A 25,180-nucleotide genomic window follows, 5' to 3' on the forward strand; every position below is an offset into this window, starting at 1 on the left:
AGAACTCCAATTGAAGGCACTATATTTTCTATTTAGCCCCACCTAACTCACATTCAAGAATTGATTATATCCTTATCTCGAGCTCCTTCACTCACCTCATCGAAGAGACAGACATTGCCCAAAAATTAGTCTCTGATCACGCGTGTGTTAGCGCCAAGCTTCCTGGCTCCCGGTCGATTCTACCCCCTAGATGATAGCGCTTCAATTACGAAATCCTAGCCGACCCTGAACACAAACAACAAATAATTGAAGCCATAGAGGAATATACTGTGTTAAATGCCAATCCAGAAACAGCTCCCTCCACTCTGTGGGACGCACTCAAAGCCACAATTCGGGGAGTCATCATTAACATCAGAGCCAGGACCAACAAGAAGCTGAATAAAGAGCTGGAAGAGCTTAAACGTGAGATTAGAAGCCTAGAAACAGTTCACAAATCAAACCCTAGTGACACAACACCCCTTGATCTCTTAGTCAAGAAAAAATATGAATACAATGCGATAACTAGCAGACGGGCCGGGCTTTGGATCAATAGATTCAAAGCTCTAAAGTTATGTGATGGAAATAGAGTGGGGAAACTTCTCGTCTCTTATTTAAAACACAAACAGAAGCTGACCACTATTGCTTCAATCAGGGGCCCCGCTAATATAGTTCATATGAAGCAGCTCAAAATCCTAGCCACTTTTAAGTCCTGCTATAAGGACCTTTACAAAAACGAGCTGGCCATTGACACAGATGCCTGTGTTAGCTATTTGGAATCCCTCAACCTCCCCAAACTTTCGGAGGACGATAGTGCCCGCATCGGCTCCCCCATCACAGACACTGAGGTCTTTTCCGCATCAAAAGCCTCAGAGTAATAAAGCACCTGGCCCTGACTGGTTCTCTGCAACCATCTATAAGGCCTTTGATAAAAAGCTTACCCCCACCCTTCAAACACGTTTTAATTCAGTTGCTGGAGTGGCAGCGTCTCCCCTACAATGAGCGAGGCTACCATTATAGTGATTACTAAAGACGGCAAGGACCCGCTTCTAACCAAGAATTACCGCCCCATTTCATTGATAAACCTAGATTGCACAATTTGCGCGAAGATCCTGACGGCTAGACCTAATGTCTTGCTTCCCAAATTGATCAGGACCTCCCAGGTTGGATTCTTGAAACATCGACTGTCAAATGATAATACCAGGCTTTTGTGCCATATCCTGGAGAAAGCCAAGTCCTCCCCCGCCCGACAGTAGCCATAACCGTAGATGCCGAAAAGGCTTTTGACAAAGTCTCTTGGGCCTTTCTGACACACTGTATGCAGTCCTTCAACCTAGGTCCCTCATATATGAATATGGTAATGGCCCTCTATTCCTCACCGTCCGCAAGAATCACCATCAATGGTACCCTCTCCGACCCATTCCATTTGTATCAGGGCACAAGAAAGGGTTGCCCTCTTTCCCCTGCTAAGTTCCTCCTGGCCCCTGAACCCCTCCTGACTGATATTAAGAGCAATAGGGAAATAGCGGGTGTGCAATTTGGCGACACTCGGGTGAAACTCGTGGCATATGCCGATGACATTTTAATTGCTACGGAGGATCCTGAAAATTCCATTAAAGGCCTTATGTCGTCAATTGATAGGTACTCAGCCCTTCCCGGATATAAATTGAACCGGGACAAATCGGAGGTCAAGCCCCTTAATGTACATACCACCAGGGATGTCTGGGCGTGTCTGGCTTCACATGGCAAAGTAGCTTTATTAAATACTTAGGTATCGAATTTGCTGACTCCCTGATCGAGACGCTTAACCATAACGAGACCGCTACCCTAGACAAAATTAAACAGCTTTAGAGGGCTGGTCGCCCCGCTTTATCACCTGGTGGGGGCGGGTTGAAACCATCAAAATGATGATTTCCCCCTGGTCAAATAACTCATCACCAGGCTACCCCTCACCCTCTCTAGGGACTTTCACCACAAATTGGACACACTGATATCCACCCTCTTATGGAAAGGGAAGAGAGACAAAATCAGCCTAAAGAAATTGTGCCTTGACAAATCCCAAGGTGGGGTTAATTTAGCGAACTTCAAAACTTACCAGATGGCCTTCCTTGCAAAACAGTGATCACATTGGCAAGCGCCACAACCGGGTTACACCCCAGTTTGGCTCACCGTAGAAAGGGCCCTCCTTCAATCCCTTGATCCCACCTCCTTCCTTACCATTACATTGCGCCTCTCCAACTGCTCCGGACTCATTTTCAAAAACACAAAAGCAGCCCACCTAAAGGTCAGCAAGCATCTGCCGCACCAGTTCAAACGCTCAAAATGGGAATCTCTATGGCATAATCCCATTGACATACAAGGGGAACCCTTTATACAATCCTTCCTGGGTTGCAAAAGGGATATTCTTCCCACGCCAACTTTATAACGATTCCAGACCACTCTCCTTTGCTGAAGTGCAAGATAAATATGATATTAAGGAGTCAGAGTTCTACAATTTCCTGAACGTCAAGGTGGCAATTTCCAAAGCGAAACTTAACAACACCACACCTTCCCTTCCTAGCTTCCTAGCTACCCTTAATAAACTAGGTCACTAAGTCTCTAAACTACATAAGCTGTTGAGTCCACAGCAGCCCAAACTTAGTGAACTACTTCGACAGTTTTGGGAGTCACACTCCTCTACGCCAATCTCAGATGTGGAGTGGGCCAGAACGTGGGAATCCACCACAGGCCACAAAGTTAGCCCTACCCTTTCCCAGACTAAATTCTGGATCCTCCACAAAGCCTTTTGGACCCCTCAGCGGCTCTTCTTGCACAACATTAGAGACGACGACACATGCTGGAACTGCTCTGAGGAGGGAGGCGATCTCGAACACTTAATTTTTAAATGCCTGTGTCTCACAGATAAGCATGGGCGAATTTTGCGAATCTGGGGTTCGCAAATTTTGCGAATTTGCAAACTCGCAATCCACAAAATCCGCGAATTCTCGCGAATTTGCAGATTTTTTTTTGTGTGTTCGCAAGGATTTCTGCCAGCTCGCCAGGATTTCTGCCAGTTCGCGAGGGTTTTGTACCAGTTCGCAATTGCGAACATACATGTCGGCTCGCAACGGTCGCGATTATGTTGTTTCTACTTCTGGTTCATCATCACAGGTTCCCAGCACCCTCTGTTTCACCCCTGCCACCCTCTGTTTCACCAATGCCACCCTCTGGTACATCAATGCCACCCTCTGGTTCATCATCACTGTAGATTATGGGGGGAAAAAGCAAGCACACCTGCCCTGCTTCAACTGACATGAATTAATTTGGGGTTGATTTATTAATGTGTCACTGTTTTAAAATTCCAGTCTGGCACCTGCTTACTTATCTGTAATTTGCTTTCTGTTGCAGTGCAATTTTTTTTTTCCAGGACCTTTGTGGCCTACTTGTAGCTATTCTATGAGCCTGCTGTGAGGGTCAGAGCAGGGTCATACAATTGTTGCAACTAGCAACTGAACTCTGGAGGGGCCCTTGTTAGGAAGCACTACAGGGAATGGTTACTAATGATGAGTTTGAACTTTTGAACCTGCTGAATGCTTTCACTTTTGCAAAACTCGTTTTTCTGCAGAACAGCATTACAGCAACTGTAATGCCCCAAACAAGCTTACTTGAGAAAGTTGATTTCTAATCCAAAAGTGATCCAAAGAAAGTCAAAAGGCCTCAAATCCAAAAAAGTGCAGGCAAATGTCAACCTGAGGAGTTATTCTGATAAAAATCATCATTTTCAGAAGGTCTATGCAGCTTACTAGTAGATTTCTTGTGCAGAATTGAAATTTTTGTAATTTCGCAAGTGCGAGATTGTTGCTGCCCGCCGCACCTACATGTTCGCAATTGCGAACTTACACCTCACACCGCAAAATTGTATCACCAAGAAAAAAAAATCCGCTGCGTGCGAATTTGCGGATTTTCGGTAAATTCGCGTGCGTTCGCGGATTGCGAATTTACCGAAAATCCGCGAAGCTCAGTGGGTCTCACAACACCTTTAAACAGCTAGTCAACAAATCAGTAAGATCTATCTCGCAAATTGAGGATAAAGCAAGCCTAGCTAACCGGGCCCATGGCTGGTTAGTCATCCAAAGCTACACAAGCAGTCTCTGCCAAAGCTATTTAGGAGTCGGGTTCACCAAGCGCACAAAGGAGAAGTTCTTACGCTTACGGCTGGGCCAACTTCCAGCACAAAACCATCTTTCCCCTTGGAAAAGGCCCCAAGTAACAACCAATTGCCGAATATGTGGGACCGCAAAGGAAGATATCCAGCACCTAATATGCATCTGTAAAGGCCTGGACAAAGAGCGCAGATCTCTCCTAAAATTGCCTTTCAACCGGCTGGGCATAAGAACCTGCCGACAGGCGGTTAAGGCTTGCTTTGATGGAAAAGATATTCAACTAGCTTGCATGTTGTCAAATTCCTGGAGGAAGCAGAAAAGAAACAAGAACGACAGAGGGCAGATACTGGATGTTCCTAACCCAAGAGGCAAAACTGAAAGGGACTACGACCAGGAATCAACCATTCAACACGGGCAATGAACAGACTCCAGAACGCGAATCATCACATAATAAAACATTAGGGGATCGCTTCGGACTAATAAGACTCTGGTGAAAACACGTTCTTTTTTTTTTCACGTTCGAATTATATATTACAGTTTGGTCTAATCCCAGAAGCAAGCTGTCTTGACATAGCCAGTACCGGCAAAACAAGTGACTTACTCTATTTTTATGCTATGCTCAGCCTGAAAGAAGCATATACTTTTATATTAACTAACATATCTGTTTAATACAATGTCATTCTCATTTTATATATATATATCTTTTTTAACAGTATTTAACTAATGTATTATATGTCAAAATTTGCAATGGTTTTAATTAACTGAGCAATAAAGATTACTTACTTACTTACTTACTTACTTACTTACTTACTGACTGCTGCAGTTAAGATAATCCCGAACAATTGGAAGGACACCCGTAAGGCATCGTTCCCACATTGTCTTAATTGGGTCTCCAACTTAAGAGGCGCGGACAACATTTCACTCTTGAACACCCCCTCATGTTCCCCTCGTAGGAAGATGTGGACCTCGCTAGACACTTATTTTAATCTACACAAACCCCCGTGATCAATGGCGCTACACTCTACTTGATGGGGCTGTCCCCTCCCCCGAGAGCCAATTCCTGCACTCAGAAATGTCCCACCTCACGGCCCTCACCTTGTGCGTACCTACCTACCAGCTGCGCACCATGTCCATCCTCCTAGGTAGCTCTGTGTGTCGACTGCTGCACCTGAAATAACACCTACAAGAATCGATGAGTACCTGCATTCTTGTGCCTGGTTTATCCTTCTTAATTGCCTTGTTTTTGATTCTGCTATTGTACTATCAACACACCATGATCCTGTGATTTACTATGCTCCACAGTATGTTTTTTTTTCGTCGTCCTTATCATCATTTTGTATGTAATGTTTTTTTTTTCTTTGCTTAAACTCCCAATAAAAATTCTGTGAAATCGAAAGATACAGCAGCTCACTTTGGACTGTGCTAGTACTTGAAGTTCCTTACCTGTGTAACTAACCGGTTTAGCATTTAATGGACCATAACTTCTGGCCCGGGACAGACGCAGATGGGCTTGCCTTTGGTGCACTGATGGCACGCACGCTGCACGCGTCCACTGCGCGGCCGCACCATCCTCAATTAAAATAGTGAGGGATGGGAGATATGCTAGACCTCTCACCCCCAGAAGTGGGTCAAACTATGAGCTAACAGGGTTTACAGGGATTGAGGTCAGTGTTGCAGTGCCCTCCTCACAATCGGCATGCCAGCCATGGCGGAACAAGGCAGGAGCTTCGCCAACCAGATGCAAGCAGAGTTCAGCGTGTAAAACATTAAGTATAGCTGAATATAAACAAGTGGAAATGCTAAGATGCTTAAAATACTACAATACTAAAATCTAAAAATCACCATAAGAAAATGTGAGTTAGCTTTGAAGAAGTAACAACCTCTTTACTAATATAAACGTGCTGTTGTGGTCACGAACAGGGCTTTCTGAAGTCTGGTGATTACCATACTCCTACCTTGTGGTATGCTAGCCTGCTAAATTTATCATGGCTGCCCTCCCTGGTCTTTCCTCCCCGCCCCCTCCATTAGGAATAAAAAGGGGTATCCTCTCTCCCGACTCCTCCACTGTGACCCTTGATAGTGGTGATCCATGTACCATTATCGAACGTATAACTTTAAATTTCACATAGCAACATGAATTAACATTCCATTGTTGTTGAACCAATACTCGAGTGGTAGAATTCTACTCGGTTCGTGGTCTACACTGCTAAGGCACATTATAGTTATCTCATTAACCATGGGAAAACTACAGAAAAAACACACAATATAGAGATAATGTTGCGCTGGAGGCTAAATCGTAAGCGTTTACACAGTCCCAATGTGCCCCATTAACAAAACCTCCTATCCAAGAGAGCCCCAATCCCCCCTTTTTTTAGCTTATCTGACAAGATGCCCTGTGGGAGATTCAATTCGTTCAAGCGTTCTGGAGACTCTCTGGCCAGTCCAGTTAGTCTTAGCAGGTTAGCTCTCTTGTGCCTCTGATGAATTCTCCTGTGCCTATTTGCATTTCTGTGTGTTCCATTGACACTTTTCTTTTGCTAATTTGGCGGTGCTGGAGTCTTTAGTGCTGTAGGCAGATACTTGTTTTTCTTCATAGGAGATCCCTAGTATTCTTTCTGTCTCTTTGAACTCAGTGCCATGGTAAGATATATTGTGAAATTCAAAAGCCAAGCCGAATGGGTATGGGTAATGGTCCATCGATTTCATTATCCGTTGCTGGTCTGAATTGTAGGTATCGGGACAATATGGCTAGCGCTATATCTTGGAAGAGTGCACATGTTAGTCCCTGGAGGGTAACATTTTCCACCTTGTACACCACTTGTAGTATAGCCTCCTTCACCGGGAGGTGGAGCTTAACTAATAAATCTCTGGGTCACTTCTGAGGCCCCTCCTGTTTTGGTTCCACTCAGTGTACATGGTTAATTTTCACCTTCATTGTTGCATCATTAAGCAGACGACAAATGTCCCCAGATTCAGGCCATCCACTGTTTCCACTATGTAGCAATCTCCCAGTGGGAGTTGTCCCCCAGTGCACCGCTTTAAGTATTACCCGTAGGTATAATTAAGATCAGGCCAACACCAAGTTCATTTCAAATGAATTTGTAATTGTGATCAACGTTTTCTTCATTACAAGTACACATGGAAGATCATTAATGTACTTGTAATGAAGAAAACGATGATCACAATTACAAATTCATTTTGTTGGCCTGATCTTAATTATACCTACGGGTAATACTTAAAGCGGTGCACTGGGGGACAACTCCCACTGGGAGATTGCCACATAGTGTTTTCCTCAACGCTGATTAGTTCAGACAGCGAAGCCCTGGTTTGCACGCAACAACTTCTCACTAATCCAACTTGTGGTTCAAAAACGCGGTGCGTGTCTCAACCCACTTTGCATCCACTGTTTCCGCCAGATTATGTATCCGAATGTTGTCTCTGCGTGACCTGTTTTCAATGTCCTCGCATTTTAGGATAGTGGATTTGGAGTTGTGTCTTCATGAGGTGAGTCGCTTTTTTCATGCTGTGTGCATGCTGCTCCAGTTCTTGCACTTTGGCTTCTAGGTCCAGCGTTCTTGTGCCATTGCAGTCAACATTGTTTCTTTACTGTCCGGAGTCCAATTTGCCACCAAAAAAAGAAATTCTCTTTCTCAAGTTGTTCACCTACTTGGCAGTCCCTTCACGGGTTGATGTCAAGTGCCTACCTCCCATTGCACATCGTCTTTGACATATCTCCTGTTTTTTAAGGGGTTTCTCTATTCCTCCAATATGGGCCTCCCCCATGCCTGTGTCTTCAGTTGAGGCTCCCTGCGAGCCCCCCCTTGGGTTCTTCATACTGTTTTTGCTATAATTTCCTTTTTGAGGGAGGAAGCCTCAGGTTTTCTCTCTCAGGGCAGACTGCTTGTCCTGGTAGGCCCCCTTTCCCTGGGCTCACCCCCACGACAGTTCAAGGTGCCATGTTCTCCCCACTGTATGTAGCGGCTCCCTTCAAATGCTTGAGTTCATTCCCTAGCGCTGATGCGGGGTATGGACTCTGCTCTTTGGCTCATGTGTCTTTTGTTGACGTGTCGGGGATGCGTCGCTATTTCAATTTTGCCCTGAGCCCCTACGTACACAGTAACCGTCTGTCTCTGATGCCAGTGGCGGGTTAGCGGACCGGATGTTAACCACCGCTGGTTATTTGCATGCTTCGCCCATGTGCTGCTCTATGAGACCCGAACCAGCGCCATCTTGAAGTCAGGCATAGTTAGACTCCGTTTACAGGCCCTGCCCCGTATATGCTTCATGGCAGATCCTGCAGCCTTTCCCATGCTCCGCTCCCCCTCCATGTATAGAGTAACTTCATTATATCATAACAGTAAATACCAGCGCCAGTTGAGGAAACGGTGTAATTGACAGCTTTATTGTATTCAAATTGTGGTGACTCTGATTTAGTGTAACTAGTTTTTCTTACATTTGTACAACACATCTTGTCTAGCTACAGTAGATACTTGTGTTTCTGCTCTTATCACATTTCTGTCAAAACCTCTTTTAATAAATTGCCAGCAATGTTATTTGCTTCAGTTTTGTAATCATTTAGCTCATAAAAATTCATAGCTGGGGATGTTGTTAACCTAGTGTTTTGGACGTACACTATTTGCAGAGGTTGATTTTCTGTACTGTTTGCTCTGAATTCTTTTGTTAGATATGTGAGATTTACACTCAAGAAATCATTTGACCTGTTTTTTTTGAGTCCTTTCAATAGAGACAATATTAATATTAAACTTTATGTGGAAATCCAAGAAAAATTAGTTTGTTCCCCCTCCAAATCATAAGCACATAATATATGAAATGCAACCAGATTGTCACATTGTTTTCATAATTGTGTATGTCTGGAAGTGAGGTACACTTTCTCTTAATCTACCCCTTGAACAGGGAGGCATAAAAGGGAGTGAAGCCGAAACCCATTGCTGTACCGCTAAACTGATGAAAAAGTATGGTCTTACAGAAACATAATTATAGGACACACCATATAATTTGATTTTCGCTGTTTGACTGTGCGAGGCTCGAAGGAAATGACAATTATTTATTTATGAATAGTACTGAAACATATTTGTAGGAGTCTTTTTTCTTGTTCTTAGCAATGTCTATTTGAAGAAGTTATCCTTTGAAGATGAATTAATGATGAGATAATCAATAAAAAATAGAAATCAGCTTTTTAAACCCAAATTGAAGATTATGGGACTGTAGTGTATTACTTTTTGGATATTCAAATAATCAAAGTATATAGTTACTGAAGAATGTAAGTTACAAGTCTCCACCCCCTGCAAAGGGGACAAGGCTAAATGTACGAGTGCAAGTCACTACTGAAAAAGTAGCAGTACGTCCAGCACCACACCATCCCATAAAAATAATGAATGTAGGGACTTTAAATAATACTCAATAGGAAATTATGTTACATCAAAACATTTTAAAAATATATTGGAATAGTCCATATTTATTATTTAATTCATGTAAAAAAGTTAACAACCATCTTCAAAAAATAATTATTGGATTACTTACAATCAATTCTATACATCACTTGTAATAGTTTTTAAAGCATATTCAATTTGTTTTTCTTTAAGGGGAATTTATAATTTAATTTAAATGCCGAATTTTTTAATTTTATTTAACATATGTCATTTAAATATATAATATAATTCATAATAAAGAGAATAGTGTTGCAGCATTTCTTCTTTTTTTGTTTTTTGCAATACATTTGAAATAAATATGTAAATGATTTACATTAATATTTTACCTAAAAAAAAATGTTCATGTTAAATAAACCTTTAATATGTCCCTATTCCAATTACTCTCCGAGTACGGCCCGGGTCCCCATGCAGACCTCCTGACCTTCACAGGCAAAGCCCTGGGCAACAGCAGCTGCTGTTTAGTCAACTGAGAACTAATATTAAAAAGTGTTTAAATGTAAGGGCAAGCATTAATTTTAAGGTTATGTGCAGTTGAAAAATGGAAGTGACAAAGGTGTCCAGCTCTGCTTAACTTTAGGTACCCCTTCGTTTTTAAAGACATCTTGCATCAAATGTGTAAAAATGTAACAAAGTCTCTTAAAAACGTGTATTTCATTAACATGCAAAACCATTTCAACGTAGAAATTCATATTTTATCAGTGCATTTTCAAGATTTTTTTTCCATAAGAAACATTCCCCTTTTCCTATCCTCCTAAGAATGCCGATAGTGAACTAATAGGCAATTCAGTTGGTATGTGCACTCTTAGGATAGACAGGGTTGCTAATATACGTCAACATTATAGCCTTAAAGCCTGCCGTAGCGGGTTATACCGGCTATTAGAGGCCCGCTGAATCGTTAAAGGCCAGAGCCGTAGGCGAGGGACTTTAACGAGACAGCAGGACTTTAATTGCGGGTATAGCCCTGCTACGAAGGGCTATAAGGCTATTAGAACATTCTGCCACTAGAGGGCAGAATATTCTAACAAATTAAACAAAGGGTTCTCAAAGCTCGAGGAGATATAAATCCCCTTGAGCTTCGAGAAGCCTTTGTAGAACATTGGAATGTTGTTTTGCGGGCCTTTACCGGCCCGTAGAAGCAGGGAGCACTCCATTGTCTGCAATGGAGCTCCCAACATTCTAATGTTCTAATACAGTTTATTAAATTCAAAAGAGGGGAAATAATGTGGCCTAACAGCTAGAGCAGTCGACCTTGAAGCTGGAAACCGGGTTCGAGTCTGGGCAGGGACGCTCAACATCCTATGATTCTGGACAAATCACTTAATCTCCCTTTGCCTAACAAAAATAAATAGGTCTGTATGTATATAACTGGTGCTCATGTAAAGTGCTCTGATACCTTCAGGTTGAGTTTGAGCTATATAAAACTCCAAAAAGAAAAAGAAACATAGGAGAAGGTTTTGTACAGCACACACCCGAAGTCATGTATTTTGATGTCCTCTTACATGTCTTAATGAAATAAAAGAGGGAAAGTGAAATAAAACAATTGCCTAGGATCACACAAATTGGTCAAGTGGGCAAACCAGGATTGAGCACATGTTTTTCTGGGTCCACTTTGTGCAATTCAATTCAGCCACTAGATGTGCATCCTAGCCTCCTCCCCTGACACCACACTGCTGGCATTAGTGTGGGCCTCAGTCACTTTACAGACCTGTGAGGAAATGCTTGTGAGTACTAAGCATGGGTGAATTTTGCAAATTCGCGATCCGTGAATTTGCGGATTTGCGAATTCGCCATCCGCAAAATTCGCGAATTTATGCGAATTTGCGGATTTCAGTTTTTTTGCGTGTTTGCGGGGTTTTTTGCGTGTTCACGGGGTTCTTTGCGTGTTCGCGGGGCTTTTTGCGTCTTCGCGAGCCGCTTGCATAGCGAAGATACCCATGCAGTCGTTTATGGGAGAGGGAGAGATAGATAGATAGATAGATAGATAGATAGATAGATAGATAGATAGATAGATAGATAGATAGATAGATAGATAGATAGATAGATAGATAGAAAGAGAGAAAGAAAGAGAGGCCGGATCTCTGAAGGGCCAGATTCCTGAGTTGCCCCTACAGAACATACAGCTTTTTATTTTTAGCAAAATGCATATGAAAATTGTGCTGTAAAGGTCTCTTTTAGTTTAACCCCTCCTGACAACTCAAAATGGGTGTATTTGCCATCCTCTCCCTTCTTCCTGTTTTTTATATCTGTAAGTGCTTCCTGATGAGGCTTAATTCCTTGGACAGGTGCCTCGTTGCCTACTTGTAACTATTCTCTGACCCTGCTTCAAGGGTCAGAGCAGGGTCAGAGAATAGTTGCAAGTAGGCAACGAGGGAGGCGCCAGGAAGCAATTAGCAGCAGGTGTCCAAGTTGAAGTTAATTTGTTTGTAACCCCTTTGTAAAAGGTTACAAAGAAATTAGGTTCAACTTGTGCACCTGCTGCTGTAACCCTTGCTTGGCTGAAAATTCGTTCCCGCTGATTCGCGGATTTTACCGCGATTTCGCGAGATTCGCGGATCGCGAAATCGTGGAATATCCGCAAATTCGCCGGCGAAACGGATTTTATGCCCACCCTTAGTGAGTACCCATGGCTTCCAATGAGTATTTCAGTCTACAGGAGCCCCAGGCGGGTCTGGAACACTAGGCACAAGGCCGCTGGACAAAGCAGCAAACCTGCTTATTTAGTATTCATAGAGCTATGTCTGGCATGCCCCATAATGTCCTGAAAGGGCTGATATTGCATATTTTATGTTACATGTGGTGCCCCAAGGCAAGGCAGGGGCACCACCATTAAGCACTCAAGTGGGGTTGGGGGATGCAGTGAGTATAGAACCCCTGCAGGAATGTTTATTACATTATATTCATTAGTCTCTGGGAGCATTGAAATTCTGAACCCCAGAGAAGGTTATTATTGATTAAGTCTGTCCTAAGTTTGTTTTAAGTCTGTCTTAAGTCTGTCTTATGTCTGTCTTAAATCTGTCCTACTACTTTGGTATTCACAGAAGGCATTTAATAGTAGTAAAGTTAGGATTTTGTCTTAAGTTGTACTTAAGACAGACTTAATGCGACTTAAGACAAACTTAGGACACAGTTAAGACAGACTTAAGACAGACTTAAGACAAAATCCGTTCACAGCGTTCTGTGAATACCAAAAGTAGTACGTTTAGGATTTTGTCTTACGTTAGTTCTGTGAATCGGGCCCAAAATGTTTATTTATTTGTCAATATGTGCATCTATGGACACCCATGTGTATTACTCACCTGTTATGACCTTGTTTCTTTATTTGTTGGCTTGGTAGCTGCGATGGTGTCTCCCCTCTCTTTGGGAGCTGGTACATCCTGTTCAGTTCTTGAGTATGTTGTTGTCTGCTTTACCTGTTTATTCTTTCCTGATCATGTGTAAAGAGCTCTGATGCCCTCAAGGGTCATGTTAATGATATATACATTTTATGAATAAATGCAATTAAAACAAACTCTTCCAGGCCTGGTGTGGCCTAAATAAAAAGCCAAATTAAATCAATACAATAAGGACACCAGGAGCTAAAACTCACCAGGATCACTGATCTCTCCCTGTGAACAGGGAATGCATTCAAAGCAGCAGACAGGCTGTCCTTCCCTGGGAGCCCTTCTATATCCTGGAGGGCACTTCTCGCTACAGACAGAGTGTGGGATCTGCAGAAAGGAGGGATAGACTATGTTCCTTTAATGAATCAGACCACGTAGCAGAAGTGACATCCCATGACCCTTCCCAATTGATGGCATGACAGGCAGTGATGGCACCTGCCATTATTTAAGTTACATTGCTGAAATTTATAAAAGCCTATAATACCTGCAAAATTAGTAGACAATTGGAAATGCCATAGGTTTGTCTTTATACAGTCTAAATCAACATACATATTAGCTTTTTTTGGTCACTGAGTTGTCTACAACAAGATTTCAACCTGTGACTTTCAATTTGAATTAAGTTGTCCACCTCGGGACTCTTAGTCTAAATAAAGGCGCATATTTACTAGTAAAGTGGCAAAGTGTGTCTTTGAGCCAAGAAGGCTAGCAACAGTTTCCGTCACTTCAGAAACGCAGGGCTGCACCATCTTTTCAAGAATACGGTGAAGTCCTGCGTTTCTTCCTGCACTGGTGCTAAATTTAGCTGCCTAGCCCAATGCAGGCACCCTGGCATCATAGTGAAAGGGTAACGGGTGCAGGGGAGGATTGTTTATGGACAGGAGGCAGTTCCTCCCTGCACATAAACAATCTTTAAATATCGTTGTAAAATGCAATTTTTGGTAAACGATTGTTTATGTGCAGGTCACCTTTCTGCACATAATATCAATGGGCAAATGCTGTTTCTATGTGTGCTGCATTATGCACACATAGAAACAAGAACAACAAGGAGAAATTAAAAATGTCTCCGCGTTACGCCCGCTTAAGACCAGGATTTCCCTGGGTAACATTCCTATGGAACAAAACAAACTTTAAACATTCTACCTAAAAATCATTATTATAGAAATTAAAAGGCTACTGATCTTCAGATTGTCAGCTAGTGTTCCCTACCAGAATTTCCATAGTTTACTCCTTCGTACAGTAATCCTATTCTTGTCAGAGCTTTGCGTGGCCCAGCCTGGCTTGATAAATCCAGAGTAATGTTCAATTCATTGCGTTGCATTACTCTGCCATGGGAAGGTGTCCCGCGGGTGGAAAAAGGGGGTGTTCCCAAACATCCACTCATGGATTGCGACACATGCCCAGATTCACCAACAATTGCTGGTCCATCTGGGAATGAGTCAATGTTCTACGCTTTCCCAGGGTTGGTGTAGCGAGGAGAAATATCTGTATTCTGCCGCACACGTGGAAAGAGAAAAAAGCCTCAGAGGTGTCCCTTCCTGCTCAAAAAACAATCTTACCTGCAACGCCGGTATCCCTGCCCCATGGTGCAAGGGTGCTTGTATTGGCGGTAGTAAGCATGGGCGGAAAATCCGTTTCGCTCGTGGATTTTGCGGATTTTCGGTAAATTTGCAATCCGCGAGATTCGCGAATCTCCCGCAAAATCCGCAAATCCGCGAGCAGCGGATTTTATGGCTTGCTCGCACTGTTCGCGTGAGTTCGCGGCTTCCCAGTACAACTTCGCGCCCCGCGAATAAGCGCTAAATTGCAGAAATACGATCTTAGCAAAACTGAAACTACTTACCAGGTTCAAAAGTTCAGGCTCATCATTAGTAGCCATTTCCTGTAGTGCTTCCTGAGGGGCCCCTCCAGAGTTCAGTTGCCAGTTGCAACTATTATGTGACCCTGCTCTGAACCTCAGAATAGTTACACATATGCCACAAAGGTCCTGAATTACAGCTAAGGGAGACAAGCAGGAGCCAGGCTGGAAGTTCAAATCCATTAATCAGCCCCTAATTCATTATTGTCAGTTGGGGCAGGGCAGGTGTTGTAACTAATTTTGCAACAATGAAAGCACTTAGCAAGTGCAAAAGATCACTAATCAGGAAGCACTAAGGAAGCAGGTGCCAGCTAAAAAAATATTCTGTGACACATTAATCAGCCCCAAATTAATTCAGGTCACTTGAGGCAGTGAAGGTGTGCTTTGCTTTGCCACAATAATGTACACTGACTGGACAACCAGAGGGTGCTGTGATGAAACAGAGGGTGGCATGGGTGGGCCAGAGGGTGGCATGAGTAGTCAGAGAGTGGCAGTGGTGACAGAGAGTGGCAGTGATGAAGAAGAGTGTCCCAAACAGGCTGGACACGTAGAAACAACAAGTTCGCAAAACTTGCGACCCGACAGGTAAGTTCGCGTTTGCGAAATTGTACAAAACCCTCGCGAACTGGCAGAAACCAGCGCGAACACACAAAAAAAAATCCGCAAATTCGCGAGAATTCGCGGATTTTGCGGATTGCGAGTTTGCAAATCCGCAAAATTCGCGAACGCGAGATTCGCAAAATTCGCCCATGCTTAGGCGGTAGGCAGACAAAAGAGCACAGCACACAGAAATGACGGGAGTATACCGTTTCATGTCAAATATGGCGCATTCCTGCTCCTTCCCTTTCATGCAGCACAGCAAGGTGGCTTCTGTCCTGCGTGAAAGCTTTAGTTCATTGGATGGTCCTGATCATTGCATTTTATATAAATACAGATCTCTATGGCTTTGGGATGCCTCATAATTGCTCATGTACATTGTTGTATAGACATAGCGGCACGTTTTCCAAAAATACAAACTTGTTTTCAATATGCCCTCCTCACCTGGTTGTCTTCAGCCCATAATATGCGTGTTGTGTTGATCTGAACTTCTTCGCCTTGTTGGGAGTCGTAGCTGCCCACTTTCACCAACCGGATGTCGTCATCACCGATTATCTGAACGTTGAGGATGTCATAAGCACTAAGAGCATCGCCATTCACATCAAAATATAGGTTGGCACCAATATTAAGCGTCACATTGACTTTTCTCACATACTGGAGAACCTAAGAGATAGGAGCATACAATTTGTCTTTCACTCACTTGCATTGGATGAGAGGTATCGATTCAGGATCATTTACAACTGATTATATTGATATTCTGGTAGTCAATTGGGAGCTATAGGCTGTTTTTGATAATGCATTTCTGTGTTTGTTTTGTCTCCGAGTGGATGAGTTGTAGAATTCCACTGCAAACAGCGCCATTCCTCAATCCACTTGACCAGGTCTTGGAAATTTTATTGACAAAGTCACACCCTTTGGGACAGGCCCGTTGCCAGGAATATTTGTTTCGGTGGATTTGGCCCCAAGCAATGACAACAACATAAGTGTGGTTCAGTGTGTTGGAAAACAAACTTTATCATTGAATTGTTTAAAATATGTTTACATTTTGGTAATATTATAAAGACTGCTGGAAACAGGACATGCAGTGAGCGTGGGTGTTTACATTTTGGGGTAGTGTGGGAAGGGAACACTGAAGGCCTTTAGTTTGATTAGTGAACACAAGAACTTTATCTTTATTAACCATCACAGAAGCAATAGATTGCCAAGCACTCCCTTGCCAAATCACACAACCGGTTTATAAATGTATTCCAAATCAATATTTTGAAGGGGCGGGTACAGCATTCTTATAAATGTGCATTGCAAAATGCTATGTAATACTTATTTGCGACCATATTTTGGATCGCAAACCATTCTTAGGTTAGCAACTCCTAAAAAGTGGTTGTAACCCATTCACAAAAGCAATGTCGTAATTTTAAGACATTTACCCTGTTGTGAATGTAAAACAAAAGTTTGTAGTGGGAAATGGTCCAGTGGAACTTAAATCAATTATATTTTAAATGCAGCACTGTTTCTTTCAAGACAAAAGGACTGCATTTAAAATAAAAAAATATTGAAAATGAGATCACAGACATGGTCATTTGCTGACAGCAGATCGGTATTCCTCTAATGACCGTCCACTGTAGTAAGTCACAATTTGCCACCTAATTCATGAAGAGTAATGGAGTAGGTCGGATTGTGCCTCACTCCAAACCCTTATCGTGCTAACCGAACTACTAGTACGTAGGTCGGTTCAGCAAAAAATGTGTCTGCCACAAAAATATATTTTGTAAATTATGTACATCTGGCCATCAGGTTCTATCATGAATTACTAATAATAATTGTATAATAATGTCCTTTGAAGAGAGTATTACACATAAAAGATTTCTATTATTTTCACCCTTCCTTTTGTAAATGGTTCACACAGGGAATCTGTTCTTTCTCCCTTAGAGCTTAAAACAACATAAGAAAGCCAACATCACTGTTGTTCATTGGGTTCCCTCTTCTTGGGGGTAAAATAGGTATATTTCCACCAGCAAAAAACAAATAGGTCTGATGCAATGGCCTAATGTCTGCAGCTCAGAGAGGAGGTGGTCAGCACTTCCAACTGGCACCGAAATGCAGGGCTGACTTCATTCAGTTGTGTCTTTGTAGCCAACACTCTTTTGCTATTCTAGGATTTGCAGACTCACTTCTCTGAATATTGTATGAGTTGCATATTGTAAAGTGTTGTTGGATATAAAATGGTTTGGCAGAAGATGTCAATAGTGACAGTTGACAGGTATTTGTGAGTAACTGTGAAAACGATAGACTAACTTTTTCTAATTAGACAACTTCTATCCATTTGATGAACTAATCTCAAAGAGGCCTCAGGTGTTACTTTTGATTTGTCTACTCTTGGTGTTATGTGTGAAGGGTCTTAGGTACCACACCTATGTACGACATAGAAAGAAAGTTTTAATGCATCTACTATACTTTAAGTTCAAAATGTTTCCTCTTCCGCTTTGTGTTGTTTTTTGTCCCATCTGTCTAGCATTGTGTTGACATTATTGGAATATATTCATACCCTGCAGCCCCTTGCTTCCTCCATGCCTTAAGCTAACTACCTTCACCTCAAGGGCTGGTCTCTTAATGTCCCTATTGACCTGCAGGTACAGGGGTTGAGACTGCTGCAGATCAGCCCCTCCTCACCCCCTCCTTTCAAATGTTGCTCAGCTCACTTATTTTATCCCTCCCATCAACATGTCCCTCTCGGGCATCCAAATAAAAGGAAGAAGGATGAAAGTGCCTGTCTGTGGTGTATTCCCTGTTTGTGCCTGATAGACGCGAGGGCTTGCGCCAGAGTTTGGTTCCCTTCCATCTCTGTTCTCTTATTCTCCAATTCCCTACCCAATCCACCCTGGGTGAACTCCATGCACTACTGCTTGTTGGTTGATGTCACACATAGACAGACTCCTTTGTAGTTTAGTAATCCCTCCAATGGACTACTCCTTTGTTTTTCCTGAGTGAACATTATGCATCACTTGTTTGATGTTTCAACAGCACCTCCCATTAGATGTTCTTCTGTCTCTCCCTGATGCTTCTAGACAGACTTTGCATGATAAGTTGAAAATCCAATCTCTGTATAAAGACCATGCCTTATTTATTTAAAACCATTGAGTTGGAGTGCATCTATTCATATATAATAAAGAAACAACATAGCTGCTCAAGTATAATAAGTTAATACAGTTGAGTTTAGACATTAGAATGCCTGCTGCCTGCAGCCAGGAATAAAGGCCATTTAACCAATGAGAATGGGAGCTTGCTATTCCTCTTGACAAATGTTTCTAAAAAGAAAAGGTGAACAGCAAGAAAGAGATATTCATGCAAAGGTGTTTATTGTTTTCCACCCTGTTGGTCATTGCAAGAAAGTTAGAATTTCCACAAGTTTCCACACAGTCTGATCCACAACCATTTTACTCTGACTTGCATCAAACTTATTCTATTATATTTTTGAAAAAATGAGTATGTGCATTTGGCGTGCTTAATTTTGCGCTACAGATTCTGGTTTTATACTTCTTATCTGTAAGGAACATGAAAGAGCAAGTCACCAAAGGCAAGATAACCGAACATTTCTAGCTGCTTTTTTGTCACAAAAGTGACGCAAACCTGTACAATATGTTTTTTATTTACTTTCCAGCTCAAAAATTGAGGGGCATATTATCAAGGGGGTTTATCTCCGCTTTTTTGGCTTTAAAAGCCAAGAAAGCGGAGATAAAATTATCTCCCTATTACCAAGCTGTCGCTAACACCAGTTAGCGACAGCTAGTAGGAGATAGCGACCATCTTGGGCCCCACTTTGCATGTCAGTGATATTTATCCCTAATGAGATGCAAAGTGGGCGTGCCAAGATGTTAGAGACTGAAAACAGTCGCTAACATCGCTATCTCCTATTACCAACTTTTGGAGATATTCGCGCAAAGCGGGAATATCTCCAAAAGCTAACACCTGCCCTGAGCAGTTCCTAGCCATGTTATCCAATGGGAGGTGGATAACATGGCTAAGAGCATTTCCTCGATAATGCATGAATATCGCTGACTTTTCAGCGATATTCATGCATTTCGGCCGTTTTTTATCGCATTTGCGATAAACCTTGTTAATAGCAAGGTTTATCGGCGATAAAAATCGCCGATGTGCGGCGATAATGTTTGTCTCTAAACAAGTTAGAGACAAAAATTATCGCTAGTTGTTGGTAATATGCCCCTAAGTTCCCTTTAGGAAACACAAAGAAGCCCTTAGCTATTAATTACTCTGCAAAGGGGGGTGTTGCTAGAGTTCCAGGAGTTAAAAATTAGGAATACTTGTATTTCTCCTAACTGTTCCCACTTTGCATGTGTGCTGCACTGTAAAGGGAGCATTGCATGGGTTGTATATGTTCATTCTTATGCAACCACCTATGTTTTTTTTATGTAAAACCCCATCTACTAACAATAGTCGGCTGGGTTGTGGGACACAAAATAATGCCACTGTGAAATAGGCGTTAAAACAGAGACATGATTTTGCTTCTCCTAACGTTTCCTTTCCCACTTTGCACGTGTGCTGCACTACACAGCAGACATCCAAAGTGGGAACATTTTAAAGTTAGTCTAAGCATAGTAGTTTGTACTGGTACTGGAAAGGTGCCCTTCCAGTACAAAACATATGCAAGACTCATCCAGACACCCTTGAACAATGGTGCAAATGTGTGTGCATGGGCAAGAATGCACCATATTAAAGAGTTACAGTGCATTCCTGTCCTTTCATTCAGCACCGGCGCACAATTTTCAGCAGAGCACCCAAGGAGGCCCCCTTTCACCATGGTGCCCAGGTGTCTGTGTTGTTGGTATGATTGATCTTCAATAGGAAGGGGCATATTTATGCATAAGAAACATGTTTTCATGATTCTTCTTGTGCTGTAGAATGTAGCACACGTGGAAAGAGGAAAAAAAGAAGGAAAAATGTAAACAGTTCTCATTGTTACACCTGTTTGGTGCTGCCTCATGTTTAGATGATGTTGTAAATTTAAGACAGTACAAAAGGGGGTGGTGATGGACCTCGGAAGCTTGTTTCCGGTCCAGGGAAGACATGGCTTGGCAGTTCGGGCTGGACTGTTCCCATGAAGCACAGGGTCAGACTGATTTGCATATAGCCATGTCTGAACTGGGGTGGCAGAGTGGGCTAAAGAACGGTGATGGATTAAACCTAGATCTTTTTACTGGGTGTGAGTGTTTGATTGATTCAGATGCTCCGTCCATCACCACCCCCTTTTGTACCGCCTTGGCCGCCATAAGTGTGGCAGGGTTTGCTCAAATGTGAGTCCCTTGCTCATTTTGCCACTGGATTCAAGCAAGCCGGGCTGAAAACGGCTGGAATGCCAGAAACCGGTCCTCGAAAGCTTGTTTCCGGTCCAGGGAAGACATGGCTCAGCAGTTCGGGCTGGACTGTTCCCATGAGGCACAGGGTCAGACTGATTTGCATATAGCCATGTCTGAACTGGGGTGGCAGAGTGGGCTAAAGAACGGTGATGGATTAAACCCAGATCTTTTGACTGGGTGTGAGTGTTTGATTGATTCAGATGCTCCGTCCATCACCACCCCCTTTTGTACCATACATTTAAGACAGCATTAAAATCCATGGGGGTTGAGTAATAAAACCCACAGCAAGCCCATGGAACACCTCCTTGAGGTACAGTAAGGCATGGCAGTGCTTTGAAAATTAGGACCTTTATATTTACAAAGATATGAATCATTTCTGCTCTCTCCTTTCACTAACATGCTGGGCGCACCTAGGGCCAACTGTCACACTTGCACCATAGTGCGATGGTGCCTGCATTACAGGCAAGGATATTTTGTGCCAGAGGTACCCCTTCCTGCACAAAAACAATCCTTAGACACATATTCCACTTTCTATGTGTGCGGCTGAATGCATAACACATGAAAAGAGAAAATAACAAGGAGAGAAAATATCATTCTCCTTGTTACACTCATGGTGGAAGGCGTAGCGCTTCGACGCATTCCCAGTTCTACTAGCTTTAGTAAATCTGAGAATGCGCCGAAATCCATGGGCGCATGTGAGAGAATGCCCAGAGCAAGCAGCTATGTTGTGTCACATTTCTTTAAAAAGCCATGCAAAGCGGAGCAAATTTACCCTTGTTTGGCTTTGTAAATATTATGGAAGCCTTTGTGTTGTCTTTGATTCACGCAACAACAACACAAAGGTAGAATGAATCTGGGTCTAAGTTTCCTATTGTGGCTCTTGAATCTCACAGGGTAGCAAAGGGGTGCTTTCCAAGGCCAAGGCGGTGTGTGCTAGTACCCCAAGTAGCTGGTATGCAACAAAGAACACTCATAAATCATTGTCCAGTCGATGCTTTATTTTATAAAAAAGGAAAAGTATAATATTATACACACAATACTGAATACTAAACATTACTGTACAAATACGTACAAAAATGCAGTTGAAAATACCTGCGATGAAACCCACAAAATATGTTACGTGCATAACGAGCCCTGACCCTTTAATCATACACCCCCACCACCTATTCTACATACAATATAATTGGGCTTCATCATCTGAAAGGCAGGCCCATGGGCTATGTTAGGTCCCGACCCACTTCAAGCATAAGTGAACAGTGCAGTTACTGAATACAGTCACTAAACATCCCCTCGTTTGCTTGCCTATGACATCAATAGGCAGCGAGCACCCTGAAGACAGGAACCTCCTGAAGTCCCATTGTGTGTAGCAGATCTGTCATCAGCCCCTCCTTGGATGCTTGAGCAATTGTTTTTAGACCAAATATGTATTCATGGCCCGCACAAATCGACACCAATTCTCTTAGGGCCTCATTTATGGCATTTTGGCGTAGGGCTGCAAGGCACCTTGCTTTGCTGCCCTATGGCAAAGTGAAAGGGCAGGAATGCACTGTATTTAAGCAAAAACGTGCATTCATGTCCTTTCTACCTGAGCTGGTGCCACTTTGACAGACTAGCACCAATGAAGGCACCCTTGCATCAGGGTGCAAGGCGGCCTCCATTTCAGGCAGGATTTCTTTTGTGCAAGTGTATGTCTGCTGCAGAATACAGCACACATGGAAAGAGGAAAGAATAATGAGAAATAAAGATAGTTTTCCTTGTTACACCTCACCTCAGGAGGCATATGGATTTGGGGTTTCCTCAGGTTACATCAATTTGTAAATCTAGGGCAATGTCGAATTCCATGGGTTTTGCATGGGAAATCTCACAGCAACAACCATAGAACTCCTCCCGGGCTCAAAGTAAGGCAACGCAGCGATTTATGCAGTGATACCTTTCTCATGAGTTATGAGTCCACTCAAAACCAAGCAAGGTGGCTTTGCATGGGTTCATAAATCTTTATAAGAGCCCTGCATCACACATCACCCGGCGGGGTAGCCGTGCGCTTAACAAATTCCATATAAATAATAATAATATATATGTACCACCTCACATGCTGCAAAAGTGATGCAAGGCTCTCATAAATAGCCACACTAGTGTTTTGCCCCCACACCGACTCGCTGAATCGTAAAAGAGGCATCTTCAGACTCCACATGGGTTATAATGCTCTGTGTTGTCACATATATTGAATTGTACGAGAGACACAGTTTCACCTAATATGCATGCCACTGGATGCAAGCTTCCAGGAGCCTGGGGCAGAAGGTGGGCTGTATAGTGCCAGGAGAAATGGTAACATTGTAGAAGTAAAACTCTTAACAGTCAACCTCGAGCTTTTGTTGTTTCTACAAAACTAGACAGAAGAGTGAAAGAGCTCTTCTCCTTGTATTTGTTTTAAACCCCAGAAGCCAATGGTCAAAAGATCAGTTCCAGGGGAATCTAGAGGCAGGTCTGGGGTCTCAGCTATAACCCCTGACAACCCCTAAGTGATATCTATGAAGTACTACAATTTTGGTGATCAGTGGTGCATGATATCTGGGGTAAATATATTAAATGAATCATTATATTTTAGCAGTCAGTACAATGGTTTCTGGTAGAAAGATTTCCAATCATTCAGAAATGGAGAGAATCCACTTAATACATTTGAGAAATGTACTTTAGTCCTGGACTATCAGCCCAAGGTTGCATGATGACAACAATTCTCCAAAGATCATCTCTGCATTTAGGTCGTTCTTAAGGAGAGCTATTATTGGAGCTCAGTTTCTGACCCAATTTTCAGGATAAAAAGTCATTTGTTATTTTGGGATGGCTGTAGATATTTGGCAAACTTTATTAGCAATATGTGTTGAAACACAAGTGCATCACATGGTAGCACAACATAGCAAGAGGGTCTCACTCCAGTGCTTAAAAAGTAAAAATGTAAGTGCCAGGGCCCTTCTCGGGACACCTCTGCAACCTACATCTCCCATTTCCCCTGCTAGCTCTGCCAGTGACAGTATCAACACAACTACATTCCTACAAGTGTGACAATTCAGCCTACTTTAGGCCATCCAAAGATATAATAATTGCATGAGCAGCAGATGATGTTTTATTTTATTGTATATAGATTTATTACACAAGGTTGTTATGTTTTGTTATGTTATGTTATATATATTTATATCGCAGGCAGATATTCAGCAGAGTGTCCTGGCGCGTACTTGGAAAAAGGAAACATAAGCCAGAGCCACACCTAGAAGAGAAGGGTTTTTAACTTTTTCCTAAAGATCACAGCATCCTGAATGCCGTGCACCACCAGGGGCAGTGCATTCCATGCCAGAGCAGCTTTCGCACAAAGGAGCTCCCATCAAGCCTTTGGCGTCTGAGCCTAGGGGTCTGCACCAAGAGTTTCGAAGAAGAACACAACTGTCTCACTGGATTGTAGAAAGAAAATCTCTTCTGTAGGTAGGTAGGACCCAGGCCATGAAGAGCCCTAGGGGCAATAGCCAAAATGTTGAATTTTATTTGGGACTCCACTGGGAGCCAGTGCAAAGAGCGCAAATGAACGTCCACACTACACCTGCTAGAAAGCGCTGCAAGGCCTCAGGGTAGATTATGCGCTATATAAATATAATTTTTCATTTCACAGACCCAGCAGTCGTCTGACAGCCGAGTTTTGAACAGCCTGCAATTTATTCAAGAGGTAGCCTGGGATGCCACATAAAGTGCAATGGCATAGTCCAGGCAGGACAAGATCAGAGCGCTGACAACAGTTTCTTTAGCAGGTCTTGGGAGGAGAGGAAGAAACTTCCTCAGAGCTTTCAGAGTGCCAAAGAAGGTCCAAACCAGCTTCTTGACTAGGAGTTGAAAAGGTCAGGTTCTCATTGAACCAAACCCCCAGATTTTTAGCAGCATTTCCCATTGCACTAGGCAAGGGGAAGCCTGGAGGCCACAGCCTCTCTCTGAAATTGGCAGGAAATATGCCATACAAGAGGACCTCTGACTTCTCTTCATTACACTTCAACTGCACCTGAGCGAGCCAGCGAAAGACAGAGGACAGACAGTGTTGAGCAGAGAGGACTGAATCATCATCCCTACCCCAAGAGAACAGAAGCTGGGTGTCATCAGCGTAGGCCATCACCTTAGCCCCTAATGTCTTGGTTAAATAAACCAGCGGGGTGACATAGATGTTAAAAATAAGGGGACTAAGTGATGACCCCTGTGGGACACCTGTGGCCTCCCACTAGGCAAGGGGAAGCCTGGAGGCCACAGCCTCTCTCTGAAATTGGCAGGAAATATGCCATACAAGAGGACCTCTGACTTCTCTTCATTACACTTCAACTGCACCTGAGCGAGCCAGCGAAAGACAGAGGACAGACAGTGTTGAGCAGAGAGGACTGAA

The 25,180-nt window shown here is 42.9% G+C and overlaps 1 protein-coding gene across 1 annotated transcript in view; it reads right to left on the reverse strand.

Annotated features, from left to right (window-relative positions):
* LOC147693297 (extracellular calcium-sensing receptor-like) overlaps nucleotides 1–25,180 on the reverse strand; it is a 58,624-nt gene that overhangs the window by 18,739 nt on the left and 14,705 nt on the right. Inside the window, exons 3-4 of the mRNA XM_086935907.1 lie at nucleotides 15,845–16,063; nucleotides 13,155–13,275 (exon numbers count right to left, since the gene is read on the reverse strand). Of these exons, the coding sequence (XP_086792033.1) occupies nucleotides 13,155–13,275; nucleotides 15,845–16,063 (340 nt within the window). The remainder of the gene's footprint in view (nucleotides 1–13,154; nucleotides 13,276–15,844; nucleotides 16,064–25,180) is intronic.

This window comes from Lissotriton vulgaris, chromosome 8, assembly GCF_964263255.1.
Source record: "Lissotriton vulgaris chromosome 8, aLisVul1.2, whole genome shotgun sequence".
Taxonomy (NCBI): Eukaryota; Metazoa; Chordata; class Amphibia; order Caudata; family Salamandridae; genus Lissotriton; species Lissotriton vulgaris.